Here is a 26772-nt window from a genome sequence, read left to right as displayed (position 1 = left end):
GCCGCCAGCCTCGCCGGTCCGCGGTGGGGCCCGGGCTCAGCTCGGCGGGGCCGGCTCGGAGGCTTGGTGTCCGTGCCCGGGTGGGGGGTTCCCCCCACAGGGAAGCGGCTCTAGGGGCGTGCGAGCCGGGGCAGATCTCCACCGGAGCCCCCGGCGCTGGTAGGCGCCCGGCCACGGTGCGGGGGGAGGCGCCGAGCAGTTGCCCGGGACTCCCGGGTCCCTGCTGCGCCCAGGTGCCTCCGGTAGGGCGGGAGTAAAAGCGGTGGGGGGTCCTTCTTCTGCCGCGTCCTGTGCAGCTCTCCCTTGCATCGCTGAGGTGGAAGGGCCCCAGCAGCCTGAGCTGGCCCCACCTGTGCGGGGCCAGTGCTCGTTGGTGCTCAGAGGCACGGCTTTGTTGATGGAAATAACGGGGTGAGCGCAAGCTGGTGGATGGATGGATCCAAGGGCGGATGGAAACGTGTGTGTGGAAAAACTGGAAGGCCCAGCACAGTCAGAGCAGTGTCCTTGCTGATAATGGAGAAGGCTGTTCCTGGGACACAGCTCCCAGGGCACTTCCCTGGTTGCGTGTGGCAACTCGGGCGACTCATTGGCAGATGGCCCTGCATCCTTGCAGTAGGAGGACAGCCTCCAGCAGCCTGCGGACATCGCCTTCAAGCTGATGTTCAATGTGGGGAAAAGCAACCAGTGGGCAGCAAGCTGCCCTCAAGTTCATAGACTTGAACTGAGCAGGACCTGCTGGCAAAGGGCCACCCCGTTAGGGCTCGTGATGCCTAGAGGTTCTAGGGTCCATCCAAAAGCTGCTTGTTGGTGTGCTTAAGATGGTGGCTGCTGGCCTGTCTTAAAGGTCTTTTCCTACCTAAATGATTCTACAATAGGTGCAAGAGCTCCCACTCACATTAGCCAAGCTGGCGATAAGGATCACTCCGAGCGGGTGAAACTTTTTCCTATACCCTCTGTTGTGGTGTGCACTGTGAGCTTGTTACTGGGAAACCCATACTGGGTCCTTGGCCCTACACAGGCGGGATGTGCTGCATCGGTGGGGAGCAAAAGGAGGGCACTGGGCTGTGTCAGAAGTGCTTCAGCAGGAGCACAATCTTTTCAAAGTCATCAGGTGAACAAACCTGGCATGGCACATAGCGGGAAAAATTTCCCTGAAACTGTTATAAAAGATCAGTCCACAGCTTATTGTCAATGTGCTTATCATCATTGTCTTGACAGCTATCAGTACTCAAGAGGTTCCCCAAGAGCGCAGCGAGGCCCTAGTTGCTGTTGTCCCTCTCCCATAGCACGCACAAGTGACCCTGGCCAGAGCACTGGCACAAACATCTGCATGCTTGTGAGCAGGGCAGCGTGCAAGTGAGAGCAGGTGAAAGCCACTTGCTTGAAGAGTTCGTAGCTATCACTGTTCCCTCTCATAAGTTGTCACGTTGAGTTCTGGATTGGCTTTCCTTGCAGTTCCTCTGGTGACTGGTCCTGGAGGAGGAATTCAGCTTCACCAAGCTGCTCTTTGACCACTGAATTCCTCTCGGTGCCAAGCAGCTGGTGTTCGGGCCTAATTTTCCTGAACCTGCCAGCAGAGGAGTTGCATCCATCCCACTGCCTCAGCCACTCAGCAGCAGGACCCCTGCATGCCCAGTGCAAGCACACAAGCAGCGAGACCCACCCCGTGCCAGTCTCAATGGTCATGAAGGATGTGTTTGCTCAGTGCCAGGTGGTGTTGCAAAGAGCAAAACTGTAGTTTTCTAGGCTTGCCAAAGAAGCTCTGGAAGCGGTTTCACCAGAATGCCTTTTGCTGCCATCTGCCTGGCCTCTCAGCCCGGGATACCTCGGGGTCCAGCCCCTGCAGCAAACCCCAGTGAGTGAGTTCTGCATCCCCCTGACTTGGGCTGCTGGCAGGACTCCCCCCATACCCAGAGCTGAGGACCCCCTCCCAGCTGCCATCTCTGTGGCATGACAAGCGGGGGGACTGTGATAGCTCCAGGGCGTGGGGGCCATCAGCTCAGGGTTGAGAGGGCTTGTGCGTCATCAGCCCTTGAGTGAGAGTGCTTTGTTGGTGTCCCCTCTCAATGCCTGGGCAGCACAAGTTTGGGATCTCGATGTTGCTGCTGCTGCTCCAAGGACTCTTCTAGGCCAGCTCAGGTATTTGACCTTCCAGCTGGGAGGCTGGGTCTCGGCCGTGGCTATCGGTCATTCTGGGGGCTCAGAGGAGCTTTCTCCTCTGAAAAATGAGCTCAGAAATGACGGGCCAGCTACTGCTGCAAAGCTGCAGGAGAGGAGGTACCTTGTGTGCTCCTGCCCACTGTGCCCCACAGCCATCCCGGCTGCCCTCTGCCACCCCAGCTCAGTGGGTGGGTGGCTGCTGCCAGCACTCACTGGGCCTTTCCATGAGCTGTGCTGGGATCTGAACCCTGAGCAGGAGTGGAGGAAATGGCTGGAGGAGGGTGAGAGGTGCTGGAGGTTGGGAGGGGCATGGAGATCTGGAGGTGCCTGGTTCCACCCAGCTTGCCCCCCCAGCCTTTCTTGACACACCCCTTCCCAGCTGTGCTGCCCACAGGCATGGCGGAGGTGCCCGGAGACGGAGACCGTCCTGGTGCTGGGGAAGATGGGCTTCCAGCTGGGGCTGCTGCTGGCTCACAGTGCCTACTGGGAGGTTTATGAGTCTGCAGCCCCTCCACTGTGGCACAAGGTGGCCATCTCCGCAAGGTCATCTCCAAAAGGAAGGTGCTAGAGGAAGACCTCAGGAAGCTCCTGTGCCATCAGATGCAGCAGGGCAAGCAGTGGGGGGGGACGACGACGACGGACCCTGAGCATTGTGAAATGCTGTGGGGCAAGGGGGGGCATCAGAGGGTCCCTAGGGCATCAAGGGTTAAGGGGGGCAGGGGGAGCACTCTTTGGGGAGCTTCATGGCCAGTGGTGCTACTGGGAGGCTCAACGAGGTGAGGGTGTTGAAGTGGTCAAAGGGGCAGGGAGTGGTTGGGGGATTCAGTGGGGTAGGGGGGCAGGGAGCCATTGGCAGTGGGAGCTCCAGGAGGATGGCAGCCATGGTGGGCACTTTGTGGGGAGGTGCCAGGGGTTAGGGGAGCATTAGTGGGCAAACGGGGGTGCAAGGCAAAGGGGGGCCAGAGGGGGGCAGGCCTGTCCCATGTCAAGTCCCTGCTGCCCATAGATCTTGAAGGGCTTGTGCCACAAGCACCTCATCACGCTGTACCAAGGCAAGGAGACGGGACAGTCTTCCACCTCCTCATGGAGCTGACCCTCCTGGGGACTGTCCTGGAGAAGGTGCAGCCCAGGACAAGGCAGGGCTCTGGTTCTCCCAGCTGGTCCTCACTCTGGCCTACCTGCACAGCAGGGCCATTTTCCACCGGTGGGTGAGCACAGGGGCACAGGGTCCCTGGGCTGGCAGCTGGGGACAGAGGTCCCTGAGGCAGCGAGGGCTCTGCAAGGCCCCAGCCATGCTGCCTGGAGGATCATTCCCCCCAGCCCAGGCAATGAAGGGCCTCCTGGTAGCGCCTCTCTGCGTCCGCACCTCTGCCTGCCACACTGTGCCCTTACCTACCCTCCTTCCACATGACCGCCTGCCCCACAGCTCCCAGTCCAAGCCCTCCTCCTCTTGAGGAGCTCCTGGCCCCTCATCTACTCACAGCTCCATCCTTGACCCCTGACCTCCCCCTCCCCACAGCTGCCATCTGCCCCTGCCTGCCCCCAGCCTGTGCTGCCTGTCCCCCGCAGGGACTTGAAACTGGAAAACCTTCTACTGGACAATGAGGACAATGTGAAGGTCTCCATTCCAGCTTCTCCAGGAGGGTGGCCCTGCAGGATGCCCGTGGGGAGTCCCTCAGGGCCTCCCCACATGCAGGGCTGCCCACCAAGGCGGCATGGAGCCAGACCTTCTGCAGGTCCTATGCTTCCGCCTGTCCTGAGATCTTGCAGGCACAGCCCTACAAGCCCCTCCTGGCAGTCACCTGGACTGCCAGGGTGATCCTCTGTGACCTGCTCCTGGGCTGCATGCCCTTCAATGCCACCAACCTGCAGCACCTCCTGCACCAGACCCAGTGCTCCCTCACCTTCCTCTGAAGGCAGCCCCTGCCCCAGGATTGCAAGATACAAGGCTGGGGGGCATTGGAGGTTGGGAGAGTAGAAGACAGGGGTCAGGGGAATGGGGAACAGCTTTGCAAGGCACCTAGGAACCATTAAGGAGGAACTAGGGCCATAAATCACAGAATCACAGAACGGCAGGGGTTGGAAGGGACCTCTGGAGATCATCTAGTCCAACCCCCCTGCTAGAGCAGGATCACCTAGAGCAGGTTGCACAGGATCATGTCCAGGCAGGTTTTGAATATCTCCAGAGGAGGAGACTCCACAAACATGAGAGGGTATGGGGAGCTTTGAGGGCCATGGGGAGGGTGCTGGAGGGCTGCTGGGGGCAGGCAGGGGCAGCTGGGGCTCATCAGGAGAGAACTGGAGGGCACTGTGGGAGCTGTGGGGGCAGTAGAGGAGCTAGGGGGTTACTGAGGAGCATTGAGGGCAGCTGGGGCACCAGGGGCCAGGGATGTTGAGGTGGGAGTGTGCAGGGGTCTCCCAGATGATGGGCTTCCCCCAGGCTCCCCCACGGTGTCCTCCAAGGAGGTGATCTTGCACCTGCTATGCCCAGCCTGCCAGTGCCTCTCAGCCACCAAGCTGCTCCGGTCCCATTGGGTCTCCTGGTTCCTGCCCCTGGGGCACCTGCCTTCGGACACCTAGGCTGCCAAGCACTCGGCACCCACCTCCTGAAGTTTTGGGGCCCCCCCTCGACTTCTGGGGGCTGCTAGTAAAAGCCTTGAATCCCCTCTTGGCTCCCTCTTTCCTGGCGGAGCTCCCAGCATGGAGAGCCCCTGCAAGGGACCTCCCCCAGTCCACGGTGGCATCACTCTCCAGCCCACAAAGCAGCCTCCCCACCTGGGGATGTCTCTCCATTCAAAGCCTCTCTGTGACCACAGGAGCTGCCAGGCTCCAGGAATCTGGAGGTTCCCACCATGAGCAGACCCACCCCCAGCCTCCCAGGACCATTTCTCCAGTCCCTTCATCATCTTTGTGGCACTTTGCAGCACTTGCTCCAGTACGTCCATGTCTCTCTCATACTGGGTGGCCCAGAACTGAACACAGCAATCTGAGGGTGGCCTCACCAGGGCTGAGGAGAGGAAGTATCACCTCCCTCCACCCACTGGCAACACACCCCTTAATGCAGCTCAGGAGGCTCTTAGTCTTTGTTGCCCCAAGGGTGCACTGCTGCCTTATGTCCACTAGGTGTCCACTAGGAGACCTCCGAGGCCTACTCTGCCAAGGTGCTTTCCAGCTGGTTGGTCAGGCTCCAGCATGTACTGTATCAGGTTGCTTCAGCATTATCTCCCCTTCATAAAGCCATGCCGATCTACTACTCCTGATGGCCGCCTTGTCCTCCATGTGTCTGGAAATGATTTCCAGGATTACTTCCTCCATCACCTTCCCAGGGATCAAGGTGAGGTTGGCCAGCCTGTAATTCCCTGCATCTTTCTGGTTGTCCTCCTTGAAGACAGCAGCGACACTTGCTTTCTGCGAGTCTCCAGGAGCCTCTCCCCATCACTGTGGCTGTAACTACACAGGTGATGGAGAATAGTATTGGAAGGACTTCAGCCAGCTCCCTCAGCACTCCGGGAGCATGCCATCTGCTGCTAGGGACTTGTAATCTGTCCTGTTTGTTTAAGTGTTCCTCAAAGCAGTTCTCCCTTCCCAAGGCGAACTCTTCCTCACCCCAGGCACTCCCTCCAGCCTCAGAGGCCTGTGATTCCTAAAGGTAGCAAAGGCCAGAAAGTGTTGAGGCCATGGCTGGCCAGCTGTCATACCTCCAGCATGTACTGGTGCCTGGGGTTTACCCTTCCCACCTGCAGGACTTTGCACATCCCTTCGTTGAACTTCATGAGGCTCGCTTCTCCAGCCGGCCAGTCACCTCTGAATAGCAGCACAACCCTCTGGTCTATCAGCTGCTCCTCCCAGTTTTTGATCATCTGCAAACTTGCTGAGGGTGCACTCTGACCCATCATCCACATCATTAATGAAGAGGAGAAAGAGTAGTGGTCCCTGGAGCAGGTTGCCCAGAGAGGCTGTGGATGCTCCATCATTGGAAGTGTTCAAAGTCAGCTTGGACAAGGCTTAGAGCAACTGAATCGAGTGAAAGATGTCCCTGTCTATGGCAGAGAGGTTGGACTAGATGATCTTTAAGGTCCTTGCCAACCCAAAGCACTCTATGATTCTATAATTCTGCACGGACTCTTGAATTCCTGGAGATGAAGTCACCAGATCTGGAGGAAGTTCATGGAAAACTGAGGTGAGAAAAAAAGGGGTTTGAATGACATCCCTGCCGTGGGACAATAACGGAAGATTGGCGAGAAGGATTGTAAACACGCTCAAGTGATTTGCAGCTGGGGTGTCAAAAACCACATATATCATACTAATCGTTGTTTAGGCTTGCGTGTTGTACAAGTAGAACATCTGTGTTCAGGTAACATAAGCCTGTGATAGACTTAGAGATAGACTTAGAGGCAGCCTATTAAACATGCTTGAGATTCCTGCCCTGCTGTGGGAAAGATCAAAGCACAGTGGTAAAGCACGCCTGCACGAATTCCTGAAATACAGGCAAAACCAGCAGGTTTGGTGATCCTCTAGCATGGACCAAGATCCACTGTGCCTGCATCCCTGCTTCTGTGCCTCTGGCCAGGTGCTGCTTTGGAGATCCCCTGGTTGGCGAGGTAATGAAAATAAATTTAATCTTTGCATTTTATCCATTGTTTTGTGGTTGTTCCTGCGTCCTGCCTGTGCTGGCTCACACACCTGCACCTCATGACTGTCTGTCACTGACCACCGTCACTGGCATGCAAGACAGTCAGCATGGAGAAAACTGTGGAGAGATAACTTTTGAACACCTTCAAACACACTGGTGAAGAATCGCCCAGGCAGGCAGGTGAGTAGAAATGCTTCCCAGATGCTTTACTTCCTGACAACTCTGTAATCTGAAAAAGCACTAGTCATTTTAACATGGGACTTTCAGAAACAGGCTTAGCTACAGCCAAAGATGGATCAGGAGAGTTGTGGAAGCACTCCAGCTTTACTGGAGAGGCTTGGCTCAGCCCCTGCATAGCAGACTGGAGCACTAGCACACACTGAAACTCTGTCCAGCTCCGCTGGCTTCAGTCAGCTCTGTGTCTACTGCTGACTAGGAAAACCAGCACGTAGCAGGCAGGGGGTTGTGCTGACTTGGGAACATCAGTGACACTTCTCTGAGTCGTTAGGGCTGTCTTTGCCACTCACTGACTCTCCCAGTGTTTTCCTAACCACTACTTTCTCCTGGCCTTTTGGGGTTCCTTCAGTGTCTTCTGCTCTGGATCTCCTTTGGGGAAGATGTGGTTGAGCTCATCTACAGCCAAACACAGGTCTCATCCCTTCTCTTGATAAAGTTACTTAGGATCTGTGCTCACTTGCTGTCCTTTGCTTTTGTGGTGGATTGATCCTGGCTGGACTCCAGGTACCCCCCAAAGCCGCTCTATCACTCCTCTCCTCAGCTGGACAGGGGAGAGACAATATAATGAAAGGCTCACGGGTCAAGATAAGGACAGGGAGAGATCACTCACCAATTACCAGCACGGGCAAAACAAATTCAACTTGGGGAAAATTAATTTAATTTTGTACCAATCAAATCAGATTCAAGTAATGAGAAATAAAACCAAATCTTAAAAACTTCTTCCTGGGCTGAACTTCACTCTCAGTTTCTCTACCCCCTCTACCCCAGCGGCACAAGAGGATGTGGAATGGAGGTTGTGGTCAGTTCATCACACGTTGTCTCTGCCGCTCCTTCCTCCTCAGGGGAAGGACTCCTCACACTCCTCCCGTGCTCCAGCCTGGGGTCCCTCCCACGGGAGACAGTCCTCCATCAACTTCTCCAATGTGAGTCCTTCCCACGGGCTGCAGTTCTTCACGAACTGCTCCAGCGTGGGGCCCTTCCACGGGGTACAGACCTTCAGGAACAGACTGCTCCAGCGTGGGTCCCCCACGGGGTCACAAGTCCTGCCAGCAAACCTGCTCCGGTGTGGGCTCCTCTCTCCACGAGTCCTGCCAAGAGCCTGCTCCAGTGTGGGCCTCCCACAGGGTCACAGCCTCCTACGGGCATCCACCTGCTCTAGCGTGGGGTCCTTTAAGGGCTGCAGGTGGAATCTCTGCTTCTTGTCATTTTCCATGGGCTGCAGGGAGACAGCCTGCCTCACCATGGTCTTCTCCAGGGCCCACAGGAGAATGAATAGAGATTCACCTGGAGCACCTCCCCCCCTCCTTCTTCACTGACCTTGGTGTCTGCAGAGCTGTTCCTCTCACATCTTCTCACTCCTCTCTCTGGCTGCAATTGTTCCCAGTGTTTTTCTTCCCCTTCTTAACTATGTTATCCCAGAGGCGCTACCACCATTGCTGATGGGCTCAGCCTTGGCCAGCGGTGGGTCCACCTTGGAGCCGGCTGGCATTGGCTCTGTTGGACATAGGGGAAGCTTCTAGCAACTTCTCACAGAAGCCACTCCTGTACCCCCCGCTGCCAAAACCTTGCCACGCAAACCCAATACACTTTCCATCTACCTTCCTTATCTCCAGGCCAGGCAGGTGAGTTCAAGTGCAGCTGTCTCTGGAGAATACAGGGTGGGGAGGAGATTACCATTGGTGCAGTCCAGCAGGCTGTGTTCTTGCCTGTCTCCAGACCTCTTCCAGATCATTCCAGACATACAGACACCCCATGGAACGTATCTCCTTGCCCACAGGGATAGTTTCTACTATTGCTTTGCCATAATCTTTGTTCATGCCTTGAGCTAAGAAATCTCAAATTCTTTCACAACCTTCATTCTGACCAGATTTTCCTGTTCTTCCTGTACATGCTTGCTTTGTAGAACCACACGGAGTTACTGGCTGCTAGAAATCCTGTGGCAGCACATTTCCTAAGCTGTTTTGCATTGTTCAGATGAAGTATTTGGTGACCGCAGATGGTAGGATTTCACCCTGGTTTGCCTATAACAGCAGCAGAAGTACAGTTTGTAGTAGACCCTTGCCTTAACAAACTCCCATCAAGTCCACCAGAATTCAACCATGGCATTTGGGGTTAATTTGGAATTGAGAATAGATGCTGTGCATTGATTTCTGTGAGGGGGCAAGCTTCTGAGGCAGCACTCCTCTCTTTCAACAGGTAAGAAGGGCAAGTACTGATCCCAAATGATAAAACCTCTTCATATTCTATAAATTATGTACTAGCAGCACAGAGGACACTACACTAAAAAAAAAAAAAGATGATGTCGTGATTTCTGAATCTTAACAATCTGATATGATGGGAGAGACCAAACAATCACCTGTTTATACTCGTACATAGTTAAGAAAGAGAAGCCTTTAGAAATGCTGAGAATAGCTTAAGGTCACCACAAGAAAATACTTGCTTGTCTTCTTTCTAGCACAGAGAAAAAGCCAACTGGTACTAAGACCTATGCCACAAAGACAGACTTTCAAGTAATTTTCCTTAGTCAACCTTCTCAGTAATAAACTTCACCCGGAAGCATCTCAGAGGATTTATGACACCCGAGTCCCTTCCCCTTGTATCAAAGCCTGTTGGGCAGCTTGCAATTCCCTCTTCACAGGACTGCATTGTCAGTCCCAAGGAGCCCCATACATCCTTTGCAGAGCCTGCTTTTGGAGTGACCACCACTCATGACGTGTTGTCACCAGGCAAAGCTCCTAACACACGCCTAACAATCCCCAATTGCAGCATTCAGTCTTCACAATGAGATGTAGGAAACGGAACAAAATCAGAGGGACATGAACACTCTCCTTTGCTCTTCAAAGCATGCAGGAGAACAACCAGTCTTTCCAAAGCCTGCCTGAAAATTTTAGCAATTATGATCTGGTCTAGAGAAAATCTCTAGAAGGTCTCAAATGTTAGGAGTAGCTTCCAGAGACATGACAAAGCACATATCGGCACATTACACGGTACTTTCTGCTAGCTATCGATAACTGATGAGATAGTTGAGGCTTGTATTTTAACAATTGCTTCCTCCTTTTTGGTCCACAGCCTTGTCTTTGTTCCTGGTATTAATTCATTCATGTATTTCTCTTGAATCTCCATGTTCCATCAGGTACAGGACCAGTTCAGCAGCAAGTCAGAAGAAAAGCATGCAAGACAGCTGAGATCTCTTGTCCAAAGAGCCATTTTCCAGGAATTGCTTCACTTTTTCACTTTACAGGAACATAGAAGGTACCCGATAGATCAAGCCAGCAGCAGCAGAGGTAGCGGGAGACACAACACGTGAGCATGGCTACTTTCTGCAGTGCATTGCTGTCCTGCTCCCCGATGGTACAGACAGTGCAGTCACCAGCTATCACTGATACTGGAAGGCATGTTTTATTTGTTCTTTATTTGCCACCACTTGTTTCCAGCGCAGAATCCCCACACTGCTAGGGAAGCTCTGTAGCAAGTTAACCTTGCCTGTGTGCATCTGTAGAGATCAGCAGATGAGGACGTGCTTTACAAAGTGGTATCATAACCTCCCCAGAAGGCTACGGAGTAAATGGGGGGGGGGGAAATCACATCTGAAACTTTGACATGGCTGCCTTCTGCTTCAGAGAAAGTTTTGGAAGACAAAACAGCGGCAGGCGACGATCTCCGACTGTTCAGGGACCAAGGCTATGATTATCTGTGTCATCTCAGTGCTTCATTCTTGTCCTCACAGCTGAGTCTAACAGCCAGAGCTACTGCTAGTTTTGCCTCTCTCCACATCCACGTGCCAGCTATGCCATTTCTCTGTGCTCAGGCGCGTGCTGCCTTTCATTCGCAACTGCCTCGTTTCCCTCTTCGCAGGGAAGCAGGTTAATGATGCCAGGCTCACCCTGAGCGGCAGGTGAGCGAGCGGGTGTCCACTCCAGGTGCTGAGGTGCCAACATCTCCAGTCACCTGCAAGATTCCATGACGCCAGACGTGCTACCTCCCAGGTCCCTGCGTTGGGACGCCCACCAGCACGGCACCAACGCAACGCAGAGCCTTCAACGCAAGGCTCTGCACGCTCTGACGTGCCCCCCTTCACCACCCTATGCTCCACACCCGCTGTGCCCCGGCAGCTCCAGGAGGGCCGATGCCCCGCTCCCAAAGCCTGCCGGGTTTTCCTGCTCGCCGCTCACTGCTCCCACGCGCGGCAGGCGGGGGCACCCAAGGCCTCAGGCCCGGCGCGCCGCACACGCGGGGACCCGCTGCCGACCCTCGCTCTCACGTCGAGGCTCCGCCTCCAGCCGCCAACAAAATGGCGGTCGGCGCTTTTGCCCGCAGTAAAGATGTCACCGAAGTCCTTCTGAAGTGCTGGCAAGCAGCGCCTTCGTCGCGAACCCGCTCCGGAGGCGGGGATTGGCGGGGGCGCCGGCAGGGCAGGGCGGGGCGTGGCGCGGCGCAGGGCAGGGCGAGCGGCGGCCGTGCGCGACGCCGCTCCTGCCGTCTCCGCCGCCCCGGGCTGCCGCCGCCGCCGCCGCCCCGGTATGAGGAAGCGCAACGAGTCGGTCACGGTGGAGCATGAGCGCGCCGCCGCCGCGCCCGCGCCCCTCGACAAGGGCTGCAGCCTGAGGCATAGCCTGCGCCTGCCCGCTGCCGCCGCCGCCGCTGCCGACACGGGCATGAAGCGACCGCTGGGCAGGTGAGCGCCGCCGTGGTCGCGTCCCTGCGCCGGGCTTTGTTATCCCCCGCGCCCCCAGCCCCTGCCGGGCATGAGCTCGCCACCCCGCGCTGGAGAGACCCCCGGCCTCGGCATCCCCCGCCACCCGCGGGGCCTGCGGCCGCAGCACCATCTCCCCCCCTTCCCAGCGGGGACCCCGGGGGCCTGCCGGGGAGCGGGGCCTCGGACACCTCCTCCGCCTGGTCGCGGGAGCGGCGGCGGCAGCGGGGCTGTGGTTTGCAAGGAGAGCGAAAGGGCCTTTCTCCTCCGCACACACACATACAGCCCCCCAGGGACCGCAGCAGCCGGCGGCCGAGGAGCCCCGGGGGCGGACAGGTACGTGGGAATTGGGGATGTTTTCCACCTTGGTTACGCTTCCCTGGCTGTTGTGTGCCGAGTGAGCAGGTGCCGTCCCCTCGGCTGCTTTCGAGTTCTCGGTACAAGTAACTACCCGGAGAACGGGGCGGTAGCGGGTCCTGCAGAGCCAGATCTGGCCAGCGACGGCTGGAAGGATTTGAGTGTCATACCTGAGCGGTGCTTCGTCCGGCTCCCTTCCGTATAGGAAGGCATTCGCACCCCAAAAATGTGTCTAGCACAAAATCCTCTCCATCCAGGAGTGTATGTGGAGGAGCAGGGGCCTGCAGGTCTTTTTTTTTTTTTTTTTTTTTGGAAGAAGCCGCTGTCCGTCAGTGGTCTCTTTCCTATAAATGAATCAGATTTAGGTGTTGGTAGGAGAAAGAGTTTAGCTGTGGCTTTTTTGCTAGCTGCGTTAACATTTTAAATGCTTTGTTATATATATATGCTGGGAAAATGTTGGTGTTCCTCTATTAAAAAAATAATCTGTAACAATAGAAGGTGCTTGTAAGCTGGAGCCTTCTTCGTGCAAGATTTCAGGGGGATGTAATACACAATGAAGACCGACTCACAGTTGCAGAGGGCTAGGGAGGAAAAGATGCAACCTTTTGCTTTTATCTACACCAGCATAGCGTTTTTCCTTGACTGCATTTCGTAAGTGTGAAGAGTATTTAATGGTCAAATAGCTGTGTGGTTTGGGTAGCTGAAGCCAAATTGCTGTGATTCAGGAATACATCAGTCTGTTTAAAAAAAAAAAAAAGCATATCAGTGGATTTCTAGAAAATGAGCCAATGTGGCTGTTTCTCTGGTAAATCTTGTGAGAATTTTTCTGTTCTCATAGACAAAATTAACGTTTGAAAATAACTTTTTCCTGTTCATGACACGGATTTTTGTCATGTTCAAAGACAGAGGTTTTAAAATGTTATTTCTTTTATTGGGTAATAGCTATTCAGTTTGATGCCCTGGAGATAAGCCTTTGGGATGCTGTCAGTGCTCTGTTCATGTTATGACAACCTTTTGGTAATTGAAAAATGGCGCTGGGTTGATCTCTCCATTTCAATGACTGTGCAATAGATCAGTCTCTGTCAGTCGTCTGTTTTGTAACATTTAAAAATTCAACATATTTTTTTCATTTGTCTGAGTGGATAACTTCTAAGACCCATGGTAATCAAAGGATGGCTTATAAACTTCTTAACGTTATGAATGCCATTCAAGTAATTTTTATTGAAGTGGAAATGCTCCTTCAGTGATGAGCATTGAGCAAGCCCTAAGAGCTGGCTGTTGGCTTGGTCTGACAGGCAGGTGCTTTGTGGAAACCAGACATAGCACAGCTATTAGATACAGAGTATTGTAAAGGCCAAGCTAAAAGCAGGGAAAACACATCCCATGTGTGGAAAGTTTTCTTGTATTTATCTTTCCATTTGCGCATTTAAAAATGGTCACCAGGCAAATTATGTTCACTTTTCTCCATGTTGAGCCTGTTTCAGAAATCCCTGAAGTCCTACATGTGTTTTGGACTTTTATTATTTTTTGGGGGGGGGTCAAGTACTGTGTTCCATATAGCAGTGTTTCTCAAACTCTTGACGTTGTAGGAAAACCTTATTTGTTTGGAACTCACTTTCCCTTTTCCACATCTCAAGAATTTTTTTTTTTTTTTAAGAGAGTCCTGTAGATCATCCTGTGCAGTGTTGCCAAAGTGATGTATGTTTGTAACTGGGTAAAAGTGCAAAGTGGAACAATCGCTGGCTTCTGTACTTCTGTTGTTTTTTCATTTCTGCTGTCCTGGGTTGGGTTGTCTGCCTTTCTTACTGACTTTCAGTGGACCTCCTTTGACTTCCTCACCTTGTGAGCCTTCAGACAGTGGTTTGCAGACAAGACGTTTGGGTCTGCCAATATCCTCCAGTTAATGTTTTCTATAGTAATGCACTGCTGAATTGTGAATCTGAGCATGCAGGAATTGGAGGTCCAGGCAGAAGAAGGTGTGAGGCCCAGAGATAAGGTTGTTGTCCAGAACAACCACCCCGAGTCAGGTCAGATAGCTTTCTAGCTCTGTATCCTCCCTTTGGCAGCGCACAGCAGTGGGTGTTCAAGGAAGAAGATGAGGAGGGTCTGTATACAGTGGACCTCCCTTGTGGGAGTACCCTGACTGTGGCCAGTTATGCGGCCGAGTTGCTGTGTGAGCATCTAGATCCTCATATTGTAATATGCAAAGTCATGCTGTTATTGCAGCATTCCTTATACCACTGGATATAAAATTGGTGTTTGATTGTGGTGGTGTTTTCAGTGTGTTACATCAGTTTTACTCCCCAGCTCGCAGAAACTGTATGGAGGTGAAAACTCTGCTGCAAGGTTGCTGGGATGGTGGAGGTGGCATAACATGTGGAATTGGGGATTTGTACCACGGAAAACTATTCTTAGCAGCATGCTCATTGATGAAATAGTTAAAATCAGCACTTCTGGTGGCTGTGAATTCTGCGTTCAGGGGAAGTGGGACTGTCTGCATTTCATACCGCTGTTATGTAGTCTCTCTGCAGACTTGGGAAAACAGCACGTATGTTTGGCTTCAGTACTTGGGTTTTCATCTTTTCTTTGTAGACGATGCAAACCACTGGTTAGAAAAGCGAACTGACCCCACAGTAGCCTCAAGTGGCTGTGTGGTTGTGCAGCCAAGGGCTGATCATGTGGCAGATCCTGTGGGTCGGGAGCGTGGGGGACTGCAGAGGCAATGATGTTTAATTGCAGCAGTGACCAGGACTGTAGAGCAGCAGCAGCAGCGGAGCTTCTCTGTGCACTTCCCCAGCAGGACTCTTTCTATTCACATCCAGTTCCTCAGCAAATGCTAAAGAGCACGATAACTGTAAATGTAAGCGACAGTATTGACTTACCAGCAGCAGCTTATTCTTGCAGCAGTATTGAATTTTACTGCGCTGTATTTGTCCCTCTGTTTTGGTTCAGTCATATCATCACACTGTGTTCATGCATCCAGGAGCTGAAACTCATTCTGAAGAGGTGGCTGTGTGTTTGAACCATGCTGGTACAGAAACTGTAACATGTAACTGTATGTGTGTGCACGTATGTATAACAAAGATGGATATCTGATAAATAAGATTTATGTGGCTTTGGCTAGTGCATACTGTAGTTGGTGTGGCTTTTCTTAAGTGGTTTACAAACAGAAGAGAACAACTATAGGTATTTCCCTTTTTCTTCCCTAGGTAGCAGTAAAATACAATATGGCGGTTATTTAAGAACTTTGCCAGTAGCTGCTTTAAAAGTCTGTGCATGATTTGTGTTTTTAAAGGAACTGAGATGTTTTGTCTGAAACTGTGAAATGCAGTAATGCAGTACTAAAGGTGCAACATGCTGTGCTTGGTTTTCCTGGTATGCATGTTTTATGTGGATGGTCATTCTTCTAATATTTGTGTTATGATGCATTTTCCAGGTGACAGTGTTTAAGTGCTAGATGGCTATTAAGCTAACATGTTTTGGGTAGTTGCTCTGACTCATTTTTGTGGTCAGTGGCTCTGATGTTCTGAGGAGATGCATTTGAGCAGCCGTAGATATAGAAAACCTTTATGTGGGAGCACAGAGAATAAAGAAAATCAAGTGAGCTTAATACTGGCATTGATATCAAAGCAAATTCTCCTATCTCATTTCTACCGAACCCTGATCCTGGTGCAAACAGTCACATGTATATTACCCTTCACTTCTGTGACCTAGTCCTTATCTGTGCTACATTAATCCCAATCAATAGTCAGACTACAGACACGAAGTGTGAATTTTGCCATTCCCTCTTCTCCTACAAGCACTTGTTTGCTGCAAATGTTAAAACTTGTTTCTGTCTCTCCCCATCCTATGAAGCAGTGAAGAGCTGCAAATCCCACCTGTGTAAGCTGTACACCTTGATACTTGTGTCTTCCTGCGTCGCTGGAGCAGCCTGCTGTCCCTCTGGCCATCTCTTCAGTTATCTCGTCTCTCTTCGCTCCTAGCGACCCCCTGTTCCTGGCACAGGTCCCTGCAAGGTGTGTTTTTTGGCACCCTTCTACTGGCTGTCCAGCCTGTGTATCCCACAAGCTAGATCTTTTTTGTCTGAATATATTACAGGTTGGTGTAATTTTGGTTACACTGTAGTCAGCCATGTTTGCTGCCTTGTTCATTGTGTGCAGCTTTCTCTTGAAAGGCAGAAGGTTGCTTTTACAGTACCATTTCCTGGGTATTTTATGAAAATGCAGTGAGGTGCTGAAGACAAGAGGCTGCAGCAATCTGCTGGTGTCTCCCTCTGATGCAGCTGAATCTTACTGGAACAGTAAGTGCGACCAGGCGTGTTGAATGTGATGTGTGGTCACCCTTGGTGCCGTCCTGCCCCAGCAGCTGAAGTGCACCACGTGTCTCTTGGGGTTTAAGCAGCAGTATCTTTCCTCTGACAGAAAGCTTGGCCATCTCTTTTATCTGTCTTCCTGCCCCCCGTATCTCTAGGCCTCGCCTCTTTTTTCCTGATGTTACTTTATCTAGAGGCATTTGCACAGCCTTTTATGATTATTCCAGTCTGGTTGTTGTAGCAGAGATAACAAATTTTTGAATTGTTCTCCTGCAAGTTTTCATCAATATCTTCCTTAAGATTTTTTTTTTTATTTCCCCAAGTGAGTTTTGTGCTATTTTCTCTCTTAATTGCAGTCTTTGGGTTAAACCAGTTACTTGTTAGTGCTCTTCAAGGAGGAAGGATTCTGCTTGTATAGAGACATTTCATCAGTCATGCAGCTTTTTCACCAATTCCACCTTCCTACTCGGTAGCTGCTGCTATTTCAGTTGTTCCTTGATAGTTGTTCTTTAGCGAAGTTCACAAAGGAGCTGTGAAATGGTTTCCAGTCACTTGCTTGTGCTTTTTTCTGTAGTAAATCACAGGTCCTCATTTGTGTAAAATATGTAAAAGCAGCTTGCTCTGCGTGGGGATTTTTTTGTAATGTGGGCTTTTGGTGGTTGTTGTTGTTGGTTTTTTTGTTTGTTTGTTTTGTTACAATTCTCTTGAAGAGGATGCACAGTAATATTTTGCTCAGATCTGAGCAAAATAGGATTGTGTAATTGCTTCTGCACGTGTCTGACGCTTTTTTTTTAAATGAATGGGAACTCAGTGGCTGTGTCTAAATCCTGGTTTGTCTCATGCATGGTCAACCATTTTGGCAGTTTATGGCTGGGTGAGTGCCTTTGAATTGCTCCCAAGTTACCCAGTTTGGGGCATTTCTGTATCATCTTCCCAATTTGTTCAGCAGTTGCAGCCATTACAATTCTCTTTCCCTGGGCTCATCTTCTCCCCCTTCTTTCTCAAAGGCGTATAATTCATTAGACAAAAATAGCAAGACTCCCTGCTAGGTGGGGAATTACTAGTTTATTTAGTGTGGTTTGTGGTGTTTTTTTTTTTTTAAATCTGGGAATTTTTTTTTTAAGGACTTACTGATTTGTGAGGCCATTGTGTTGCTGTGTAGCTGACAGTTCTGGGTCTCACTGTGTTACTGTTAAAGTCTCTCTTCTTTCACCATGTTCATCATTGACTGTTTTTTGTGTTAAACAGGCATGGTATACTCTCAAGCATCTCTTGAGACTCCTAGCATCCTCCTGCAGAGCTGTCTGTATGATCTAAAATTTCTTTCCTTGGATCCAACTTTCCCATGAGTCTCTCTGGATTTTCTGTAATAGAGCACAGCATTTTTCTGCTGTATCTGCTCTGTGTTATGTCATCCTACAGTCTTGTAGTCTCTGAGCAGTTTTCTCAAGTCCCCGTATTTCTGATGGAGAACTCTGAGCAGGCTTGCTTCAGACTGAAGATGGTTTGCCCTCTAGTTCTGACTGAGTTATAAGGAGTTCAAGGAGACCAACACATTTCATTGCAGTGCTATACTTCTGATATCATGCGTGCCCCTGGGTTCAATCGCTCTGCTTTGATGGCCTATGCCTGAATCAATAATTACTGCAGTGTTATTAATTGCTACTACTTTGTAATTCCTATAAAGTCCTTTTTCTACTTAGGAGCTGTATGAATTGCAGACCTCTACTTGTTCCAGTGTACTTAAACTTCCCAACATGTGGGTGATTCTGGGTAACTCCTGGGACCAAGGGGACTTCCTAGTCACCTCTGGAGTGAAGCTGTCTATGGAGACCAGGGTCTTCTCAGCGTTGTTGCAATCTTTTCTGTCTTTTCTTCTCAACTGCCCACTACCAGTTCCGTTGGGCATACCAGTGAGTATAATCGTGGGCTGGGTTGGTGGCCAGTGTGATGCTGCGCTGTAGGATGACCAGCTAAACTGAGATAACATCAGCACAAGCCCGAGGTTCTCATATGTGCTTTTCCCTCTAGATAGCCTTTTTTTCCTCTGGTATCCCCATGATCTACTTACGACAAGCTAATTTTTGAGGATGACGTGCTTTCATGCTATAAATGGCATGTAGTTGCTCAGCCGGGAATCTAGTTCTCTGCAAATACAGTCACAGGTCATCACAGCAAGTCTGTAGGTTTTCTCCAGGATGCAATATGTATGTGCTTCATTTTAGTGAAAACAACATTGTGGTGTTTTCGTTAAAACTAACGATGGTGGCATCATTTTGGGCAATGTGGTCTAGTGGAGCGTGTCCCTGCTCTTAGCAGGGGGGGTTGGAACTAGATGATCTTTGAGGTCCCTTCCAACCCAAACCATTCTGTGATTCCCTCTCCAGAATCCACCAGAGGCCTGGTATACCCAAGCAGGACTTCTGCTGTAGATGAAGAGTCCAGTTTCCTTTGAAAGGCACCATGATGCCCTCGTAGGAGGCTACACCTAAGTTTGTCCTTCCAGGCCTGAATGGCAGTTCAGATTATTTTGGTAATTGTGCCAGGATGTGAAATTAGTAAATAGGCTTCTACAGCAATTCCTCTATAAAACCCTGCATTTTGGAAACTCTGTGGGTAGCTGCACTGTAAGTGTCATGTTGTTGGTGTTACAGCAGCGGAGAGCTTCTGACATCGAGTGAGTGATTGTAAGCAAGGGAGATTCACTAAGGCTGTAATGTGAGAGCACTATGTTAATGTAGCTGTGACTGAATCAGTACCACAAGAAGATTAAAAGAAAGTACTTCTGGTGTATTAAAAGGGTAACAGGAGACCTAGGAGACTTTAAAGTCATTAGCCTGAGGTGGAGTCTGTGCAATTTTAATGGTAAGAGTTAATTTGCAATTCAATGGAAGGAGAATTAGCAGCTAAAATATATATATATATAATGAATATAGATCTGCCCTGTGGAAGGGAGGTCTCAGTATAAAATGTGACAGGTTTGTCAAGATTACAGCCTGGTTGATGAAAGCATCAGTGGTAAAATTGTTTTTCCAAAGCACTTGACTTTGTACTGTAGTTTATTTTATTGAAAGGGCTTGCATTGCTAATGGAAAGTATGTCATCTGTATTGAAAACTGGCTCAGTGGAGAGACAAACAACTGGGGAGTTATCCTGGCATTGATGCTTGGGCTTAAGGGTGCGTGATTTTGTATATCAACCATCGTAACGGTGAGACAATTACTGTTGGTAATCCCAGGAGGAGGGGAGGGTTGATGAGGGCCGATAAATGAAGTTGGCAGTCTGGGGCAGCTGGTGAAATAGCAAAAAAGTCACCAGAACACAGGTTAAATGTAGCTGGCCATAAGGCAGGACAGCAGGGGAGGGTGTGGAGGTTGTAACTGTGTGACGGAACTGTGAGAAAGAGTGAAGTTGGTTTAGGTGATCACCTCTGCAAGGTGTCATGTGTCCTATGGCACGAGTATCGCCTATCCAGGAGTAAGGCTGCACTTTTGCCTTGCTAGCGCGTTGAACAGTACAACGCTGAGCTTCAGGAATCTGCCTCTTCCTTATTGAAGGCAATTTAAACTTGCAAGTAGAAACTCCTTATTTTAGACTCTTATTAAGTGTCTTGATCGTTTAAAGTATGGCTATTGAACTGAGCTAGCAGGAAGGATGTCTGTGTTTACTTTCCAAATCAAAGTGTGTGTTTAACCCAGATTTATTTCAGTGTTGAAACTCTTACTGAGTAGTAGAGCAATAAAAAATATTATTAGACTAGAAAATTAACTTTTAAAACACACATACTTGAAAATATTTGAGAGAAGTCCCACGGCTGTCCTCTCCTTCTTCAAAACAATCTATCAAACCACAGAAAAAGAATTTTAGAAATCGAAAGAGCATGAAAACCCCAGGCATCGAAGTTGTCTTCTGAATGTAGCAAATAGCTGAAGCAAAACTTTCCAGCCGAGGGCATATAGGATTGAGTAGTGCAAATAGTTTAATCTTTGTGGAGTTTATTTTAAAAATAAAAGGAAAAATCCTCCCCTGATAGACTGGCCAGTATCACTTTTTTTTTTTTTTTTTTGTAACTGCCATATCTGAATAGATGCTGAATGGCTTTAAGCACAGATAACAGAATATAGAATTTTTCTTTTAACACCTCTTAAGCTCAGGGCTTTTTCTCTTATATCATGCTTGGGAAGAGATAACAGTGTTCTTTGGTTACCTCTCTCCTGTGTTTTAGTAGGGGCAATGTGTGAATAGCAAGAACTGGTGTTCCTTCTCAGCCTCTGAAAAGAAGAACCGATGGGTAGGCCAAAATGCAGGTCCTAAGTTTCACTTGTAGTATGCTTCTTGTACATCAGGCACAGGATGAAAAAGGGTAGCTGAGATTTCAAATATTCCTTCACGTAGTATCTGTGCTACTGTTCTGAATGTGAATGGTTATATTAAAATGAAATTTGTACTCACTTAAAATGCTGATTAATTCCTCTTGCAAAAGAGATTGGTGTTGAATTGTAAGTGAAATGAGGTCGTGTGGACCTTTGTCTCTCTTGTTACTAAAGGTGTGCAGAATAAAGGACTCTGTGTGGCATAACTGAAAGACAAACCCTCTTGGAAGAGTACTTTTCAGTGAGATCTATGCAAGCACAGGGCAGAGAACAGTAAATGCATTTACCCTGTCTAGAGGCTGATTTGCCTTCCCCTGTCTGTAAAGCTTCCCCTGGGGTGACTTCTCTGAGACAGAGGAGCCTACACAAATGAGGGTGATGTAACTGGGGTTTTGGAGTCAGGGCTTCCAGGTTGCAGTATCCTTGCTTGCAGAGGAAATTGTGTGCAAGGTGTTTAAGAATCGAGTAGATTCCCTTCCCTGGAAGGGAAAACTGGCTCTGTTTTCTCCCCTAAAGCAGTCTCGCTCTTTGTAGAGTTGTGATTGGTTTCAGAGCAGCTTTAGGAAGCAGGAGTAAAGCTGACAATGTCACTTTTGTACTGCTGAATATGAAAACTGTGAATTGGACACAATCATTGGAAATACCCCATTCTCTTGTCCTTGCAAATCCAGCAGAAATGCAGTGAATAACCTTTTCTTTCAGTTTCAGATAGCTTTGTCCTGTCTCTAGTAAAGCATTCTTTTTCCCTGTTGACTACCAGAGTAGGGACCGTGTTTTGCTTTAAACTTTGTGGCAGGCTGATGTACAGCGCTGCAAAATGTTCCCTTTCAATGCAGTTAAGTAGAAACTCCAACACCTGCTTTTCACCTTCTTCAAGTATGTGTTTTCTGGCTTGGCTCTTCGGAGTTTTGTACTATTAGCAAAGTCTCTGGTTTTATTTATCATTAATTTTTCAAGCCTTTGTCCTTTTGGAGTTGTTTTCTCAACGTGATAGCTAAAGCTGGAATCCCTGAATAAAGCACAGATGAAAGCAGCAATGGATTAATCTTCCTGGCTGTATGCAAAATAACCCCCTGTTCAAGGTACGTCAGAGGCTGACAGCAGTTCTGTATCTGATACATCTGTTCTTTACCCAGGGCTGTTGCTTTATGGCCATGCACTGTTCGCTAAGCCTCCCTTTTTGAACAGGTCACAATTACAGAGGGCACTGTGACTGCCAGCTAAATGTAACTGTGCTCAGCTGACAATCAGCATATGTAATGTTTTGGCATTGTTTAATGTTCTTGTTTTCTTGTATGCCTCTAACAGGGAACTGTTGGTTCATTGTAATCAAAATGTATTACTAATGATGTGTTCTGCATTTAAAAGGTGGCAGTATCACTGCTAACACAAAAGCTTTTTTTTTTTTTCTTCAGGCTTGCAAGGGGGAATGGCTTCTGCTCTCTGCCAGTAGAAGCAGAGCTGTCTCAGTTGGACCAATAGAAGATGATCATCTTCATGCGTTTAAAAGGAAAAAGATCTACAACACACAAATGAGACTTTTGCTCAGGTGGTTTAAAAGAGAGCCAGAGCCACAGAGCCTGCCAGTAGTGGTAGTTCTCAAGCTGTGTGGCTGGTGGCTGTCTCCCAAAAACTGTTGTGTGAAAAGAAGATTTTACATGCACAAAGTTGTGCAGCTTGGAAATGTGGACCTGTTCATACACATGTATCCATAGGAACAAAGTCTTAATCTGTGGATTCCTGTTATTGCTGCAGGGTTAACACATGCATGCAAGTGTGGTGGATTTACAGCACACTAACAAGTTTTAAGTGGTGGTAGAGGAGCTGGCTTGGCTGTACTGCATGCTTTTTCAATTATGGTATGCATTCAGCTGGCAAGTGGCTTTATGTTAAATGGCAGGTAGCAACTGTGGTGGAGTATTACATACCTAAATTGGTTCTGCCATTGAACCTTTGTGTGTGCACCCCGGTATTCCTCCTCGTGAAGGGGAGTGTGACAGAGAGAAATGAGCTGTACTGCTTCAATAAAAATCCGATTCAGGAGTTTGCGACCAGCTGTTTTGCACTTCCAGTGCTGTTTCAGTCATTTAATGTCTATGTTCTTTTTTTCCTCTTTCATTTGCAGACAGCTTTGTGTTCCCCAGCTTGTGGACTAGAGGGCTATGCCTTTAATATAAACCAGCTGTCAGCTGTGAAATGAGTGGAAAACTTAAGAATTCAGTAAGCACTGTGGACGGAGTGTACTTGCACCACAGTAGTATCTCAGTGCCAAGCTCGACTAAAATCTAGTGTGGGTGACTTCAGATTTGATTAGTGTCAGCAGCATTGCTCTGGAGAAAGCATATTCTTAGAATTTAAACAAATGGCTCATGCTGAAAAGGTTCTGGCGCAAACTTAAACTGCTGTTGCAGAAGATGAATTCAAGGCGAGTCAACAACCTTAAAACTCTAATCCCCAAGCCTGCTTTTCCGTCCCAAAAGTCAATTGTTCAATTGCCTAGGGTATAATTACTGATTGTTTGCTACATACTTAAAATAACTGAAGCATCTGCTCCTTTCTTCTTCAAACATAGCTTTCAGGTTAATCTTGTCACACACAATTCACACTAATGCTAATACCATTTTACCTAAGGATTGAGATGTAACATAGCTGTTGCTTAGGCCATGCTGTCAGTGTACATTTTAAATAAATCAGTGCTGTATCGCAGAATGTTCAGCGCACCATGTCTCCTGGTGTGTGGCAAATATGTAGGTTTCATGCAATTAGAACGTTATCAAGACTGATGTTCCAAGCTCCTGTTCTTCAAAGGAAGTGCTGATACTTAAAGTGGTTTAATTAGACAAGCAGTGTTGTTACTACCTGTCGGGGAAGTCAGCTTAGGTGATGGTTGTGAAGAGGAGAGCCCAAGGCATGGCATTGGGAAGGGATAGGATGCTTGAGGGGGGGAAAGTCCTGTGGGGTGTGTAAATGCTTGTGTGAGCCTTTCCCTACCTTGCTTCATTTGCTCTGCTTTATGCAAATGTGGTTCACTGCCAAAGGCCCATACATTACCTGCAGGCTGCTCCATTATTTCTACTCATTAATGTTGTACACTAACTTGCCTTTCCCTCACTTTATGGACTTCATTTTTTTTCTTCCTGCTGCGCTCTGAGGTCCCTGCGTGACCCTCCCTGGCATTTCATTGCTATCGACTGACTGATCAGCAGTGCCTTCCTCTTCCCCTTACCATGAATGCTGATGCCGCATTTTCCTCTCTTGTTGCACCAGAGTCTTGATTCTTGCAGGTCTTACCCAAGATCTTTCCCTATTCCACAAGCTGAAACATGATTATTAAGGTCTCAATAACTGGAGCTTGCTGGCCTCTTCTGAAAAACCCAATTCTTTGAGATGCTCACCTTTACTTTGCAGTTATGTCTCTTGGAGAGACAGACCTGAGTTCTTGTAAATGGCTGGCTAGATGGCTTGCTTCTTGCTGTTTATTGTTTTAAGTTAATGTTTAATCACTTGATATTAATCAGAAGGAGGCACAGAAGCAGTCTAAGTGAGAGTCTGGACTGTAAGAGGGGAGATAGGTAATGAAGTGGTGGACTGGGGGAATTTGGGAGCTTAAAGTTTTAAACCTCATCTGTGTTCATAGTTGGAACAACACTGCCTGAAGCTCTTATCCCAGCCAAAAGAAGATGCCCTGTAGGCAACAGCTTGTTTTGGGGCTGAAATGGATAAGGAAGCCTCGTGGAGCAGCTTGGGAATAGACAGTTTGCAATGGAGAGAGGTAAAGGACATTGCTGAAGAGGAACGTGTTTAAGGCAGCAGTTGTACAGTCTGTAAGCTGATGCCACTGCCAGAAGGAAAGGTCCTGGAGGCTCCTCCTTTGGACAGGCTTTTCTACCACAACTGCTAAACCATCTCTACAAACTGATCAATTTGAAAAGCTAATTTAATATGTGTTTGCATGTATCCACTGTGATGCAGATACAGCTTCAGGTCTTTCCTGCGATGAATTTTGTTTTGTGGCCGCATTAGGGTTTGCCAACTTGAGGCTTCATAGGCATGGAAGTGAATGGAAAGTGGGATGAACTGTGTAGTTTACCCATGAAGAGCATGTCAAATTAACTTAGGTAACTTCTCTGACTGAAAGGTGATGTGGCGGGATTTTTTAAAAGATAGAAGGCAGCGTCAAGAGGGATTTGATTGATATTAGATGGGACATTGTTAATGGAAAATAAAGGGTGGGATGCTGACGGTGCTGGTTAGCATATAGACAAAATATTCTGGTTCTGTTTGCTGACATGCAGCACTTCTCTGGAGCCACGTATGCAGCTTTCACTGTCTTTCTGTGATCCTGCTATGAACAGAGAAATAAGCTAGTGCTTATGATAGCTTTCTGCTGAGCTTTAGAAATACAACATGCTATTCAGAAAAAAAAAAAGGAAAGCATTTTTTTCTATAATAACAGCAAAGAAAAGAATAAATTTCAGTAGCTGGCAGTGTTTTTCTGTGGTCAGAACAGTTTGAATTTTCTGCCAAATGCTAACTCAAAAGGTTTTATGTGTGTACTGACATCTCCTTGTCAATGCTGATGTTTGAGTTTTTGCCTGTGCTGGGACACCTTCACTGTCTATCACTATTGATGGTATGTCTGTTTAAGAAATAAGCTGTCATATATTCTGAGGAACCTGAATATGGAGCTTGCATGTTTGAAAACATCCTCAAAAACCTCTACTTGCATTTGTTTACTTTTTTTTTTTAAATGAAACCCATAGGCTTTAAATTAGCTGTCTTTCCACTGCCTTATTAACCCTATTATTCCTGTTAATTTGTCTTTTAATTAAAAAAGAGCAATAGTAGAACATCCCAACTGTTTGCTCCTGGGTACAGTCAAACTAGAGTAGGCTGGTGGGAACTATGGAGTGGGGTAGCTTTTCCTGGACTGGATCTTTGCCGGTGAAGGCTTGAATGCCTTGCTCTATCTTAGCTTTTTAAGGCAAATATTTAAGAAGGTGTGCTTAGTGTTTTATTCACCTCCCTCTCTCTCTTTCTCATTGGTGTAAATAGGACTATTTAGTAGCTTAGTCAGATTTTGAGATTTGGATAGTTTTTTCTATCTCTGCTTACTGGGTAAATCTTTATTCAGACTTTGAAATAGTCTGGTACCCTTCTCTTTTTCTAGGAAAAATGACTGTTCAGTGAGAAGTCAGTTAGTCTGATTTGTTGTGTCAACCTGGCAAACTTTAGTCCATCTCTGCATCACTAGAGGGATGCTCATGAAGTGTGGGCTGTTGCGTTTTGCCAGGAGCTGGTGGGAGGAATTAAACAGACAGCTGTTTTAGGTAGCGCGTCCTTTGTAGGATGAAGAAATGGACTGAGTGACTTCTTGGGATCTCTTATAGCCCTTCATGTATCTGTGATGTGACTAAAATAGTCCCTGATTTCAGATGCTCTTCTTAAGTTGAGTGATGAACATTTTGGATGCTACAGTGATGAAAGCCGTAGGATCAGGTATGAATTTGCCTGTTGCCTCTTCTGTACCTTTGATGGCACAGAATGGAAATTTACCTTCTATTAATTGACCGATACTTCCTGGTAACAGATATAACAATTCTTACTGTTAATGTTTGATTTTATGTGCAGATGGACTTGTATTATAGATTTGAATTACAGAGACTGATAAAGACCAAATAGATACCCAACCTTTTCTGTCTTGTCCCAATAGCTGAAAGATCAGGTTGTCTTTTGCAACATCGAAAAGTAAATCACGTCCTTCACAGACATGGCATGTGTCAGTAACAATTTATTCTGCTGCTGGATGCTTGAAAAATCGTTAAGTCCTTTACCCCTGTAAAAATATGCTCTGCACGCCTCTTTGCAATGTAGTATCTTAATTCTTTGGCAGAAGTGCTGAAGTGATGATACTATACTGCAGCTCAGTATTCGAGAGAGATACTAGAGACAGAAAGAACAAAGGTTCAAGATTTTAAGGAACTTACTGGAGGAGATGGCAATGGAA

The 26772-nt window shown here is 48.3% G+C and overlaps 1 protein-coding gene across 1 annotated transcript in view; it reads left to right on the top strand.

Moving 5' to 3' along the window:
* Positions 1 to 11437: 11437 nt before the first annotated feature.
* ABHD12 (abhydrolase domain containing 12, lysophospholipase) overlaps positions 11438 to 26772 on the top strand; it is a 50591-nt gene continuing 35256 nt past the window's right edge. Inside the window, exon 1 of the mRNA XM_075749526.1 lies at positions 11438 to 11705. Within this exon, the coding sequence (XP_075605641.1) occupies positions 11551 to 11705 (155 nt within the window). The 5' untranslated portion in view covers positions 11438 to 11550. The remainder of the gene's footprint in view (positions 11706 to 26772) is intronic.

This window comes from Balearica regulorum, chromosome 3 (assembly GCF_011004875.1).
Source record: "Balearica regulorum gibbericeps isolate bBalReg1 chromosome 3, bBalReg1.pri, whole genome shotgun sequence".
NCBI lineage: Eukaryota > Metazoa > Chordata > Aves > Gruiformes > Gruidae > Balearica > Balearica regulorum.
The sequence above is the reverse complement of the archived record's forward strand: the minus strand, read 5'-3'. Positions and strand labels throughout refer to the sequence as shown.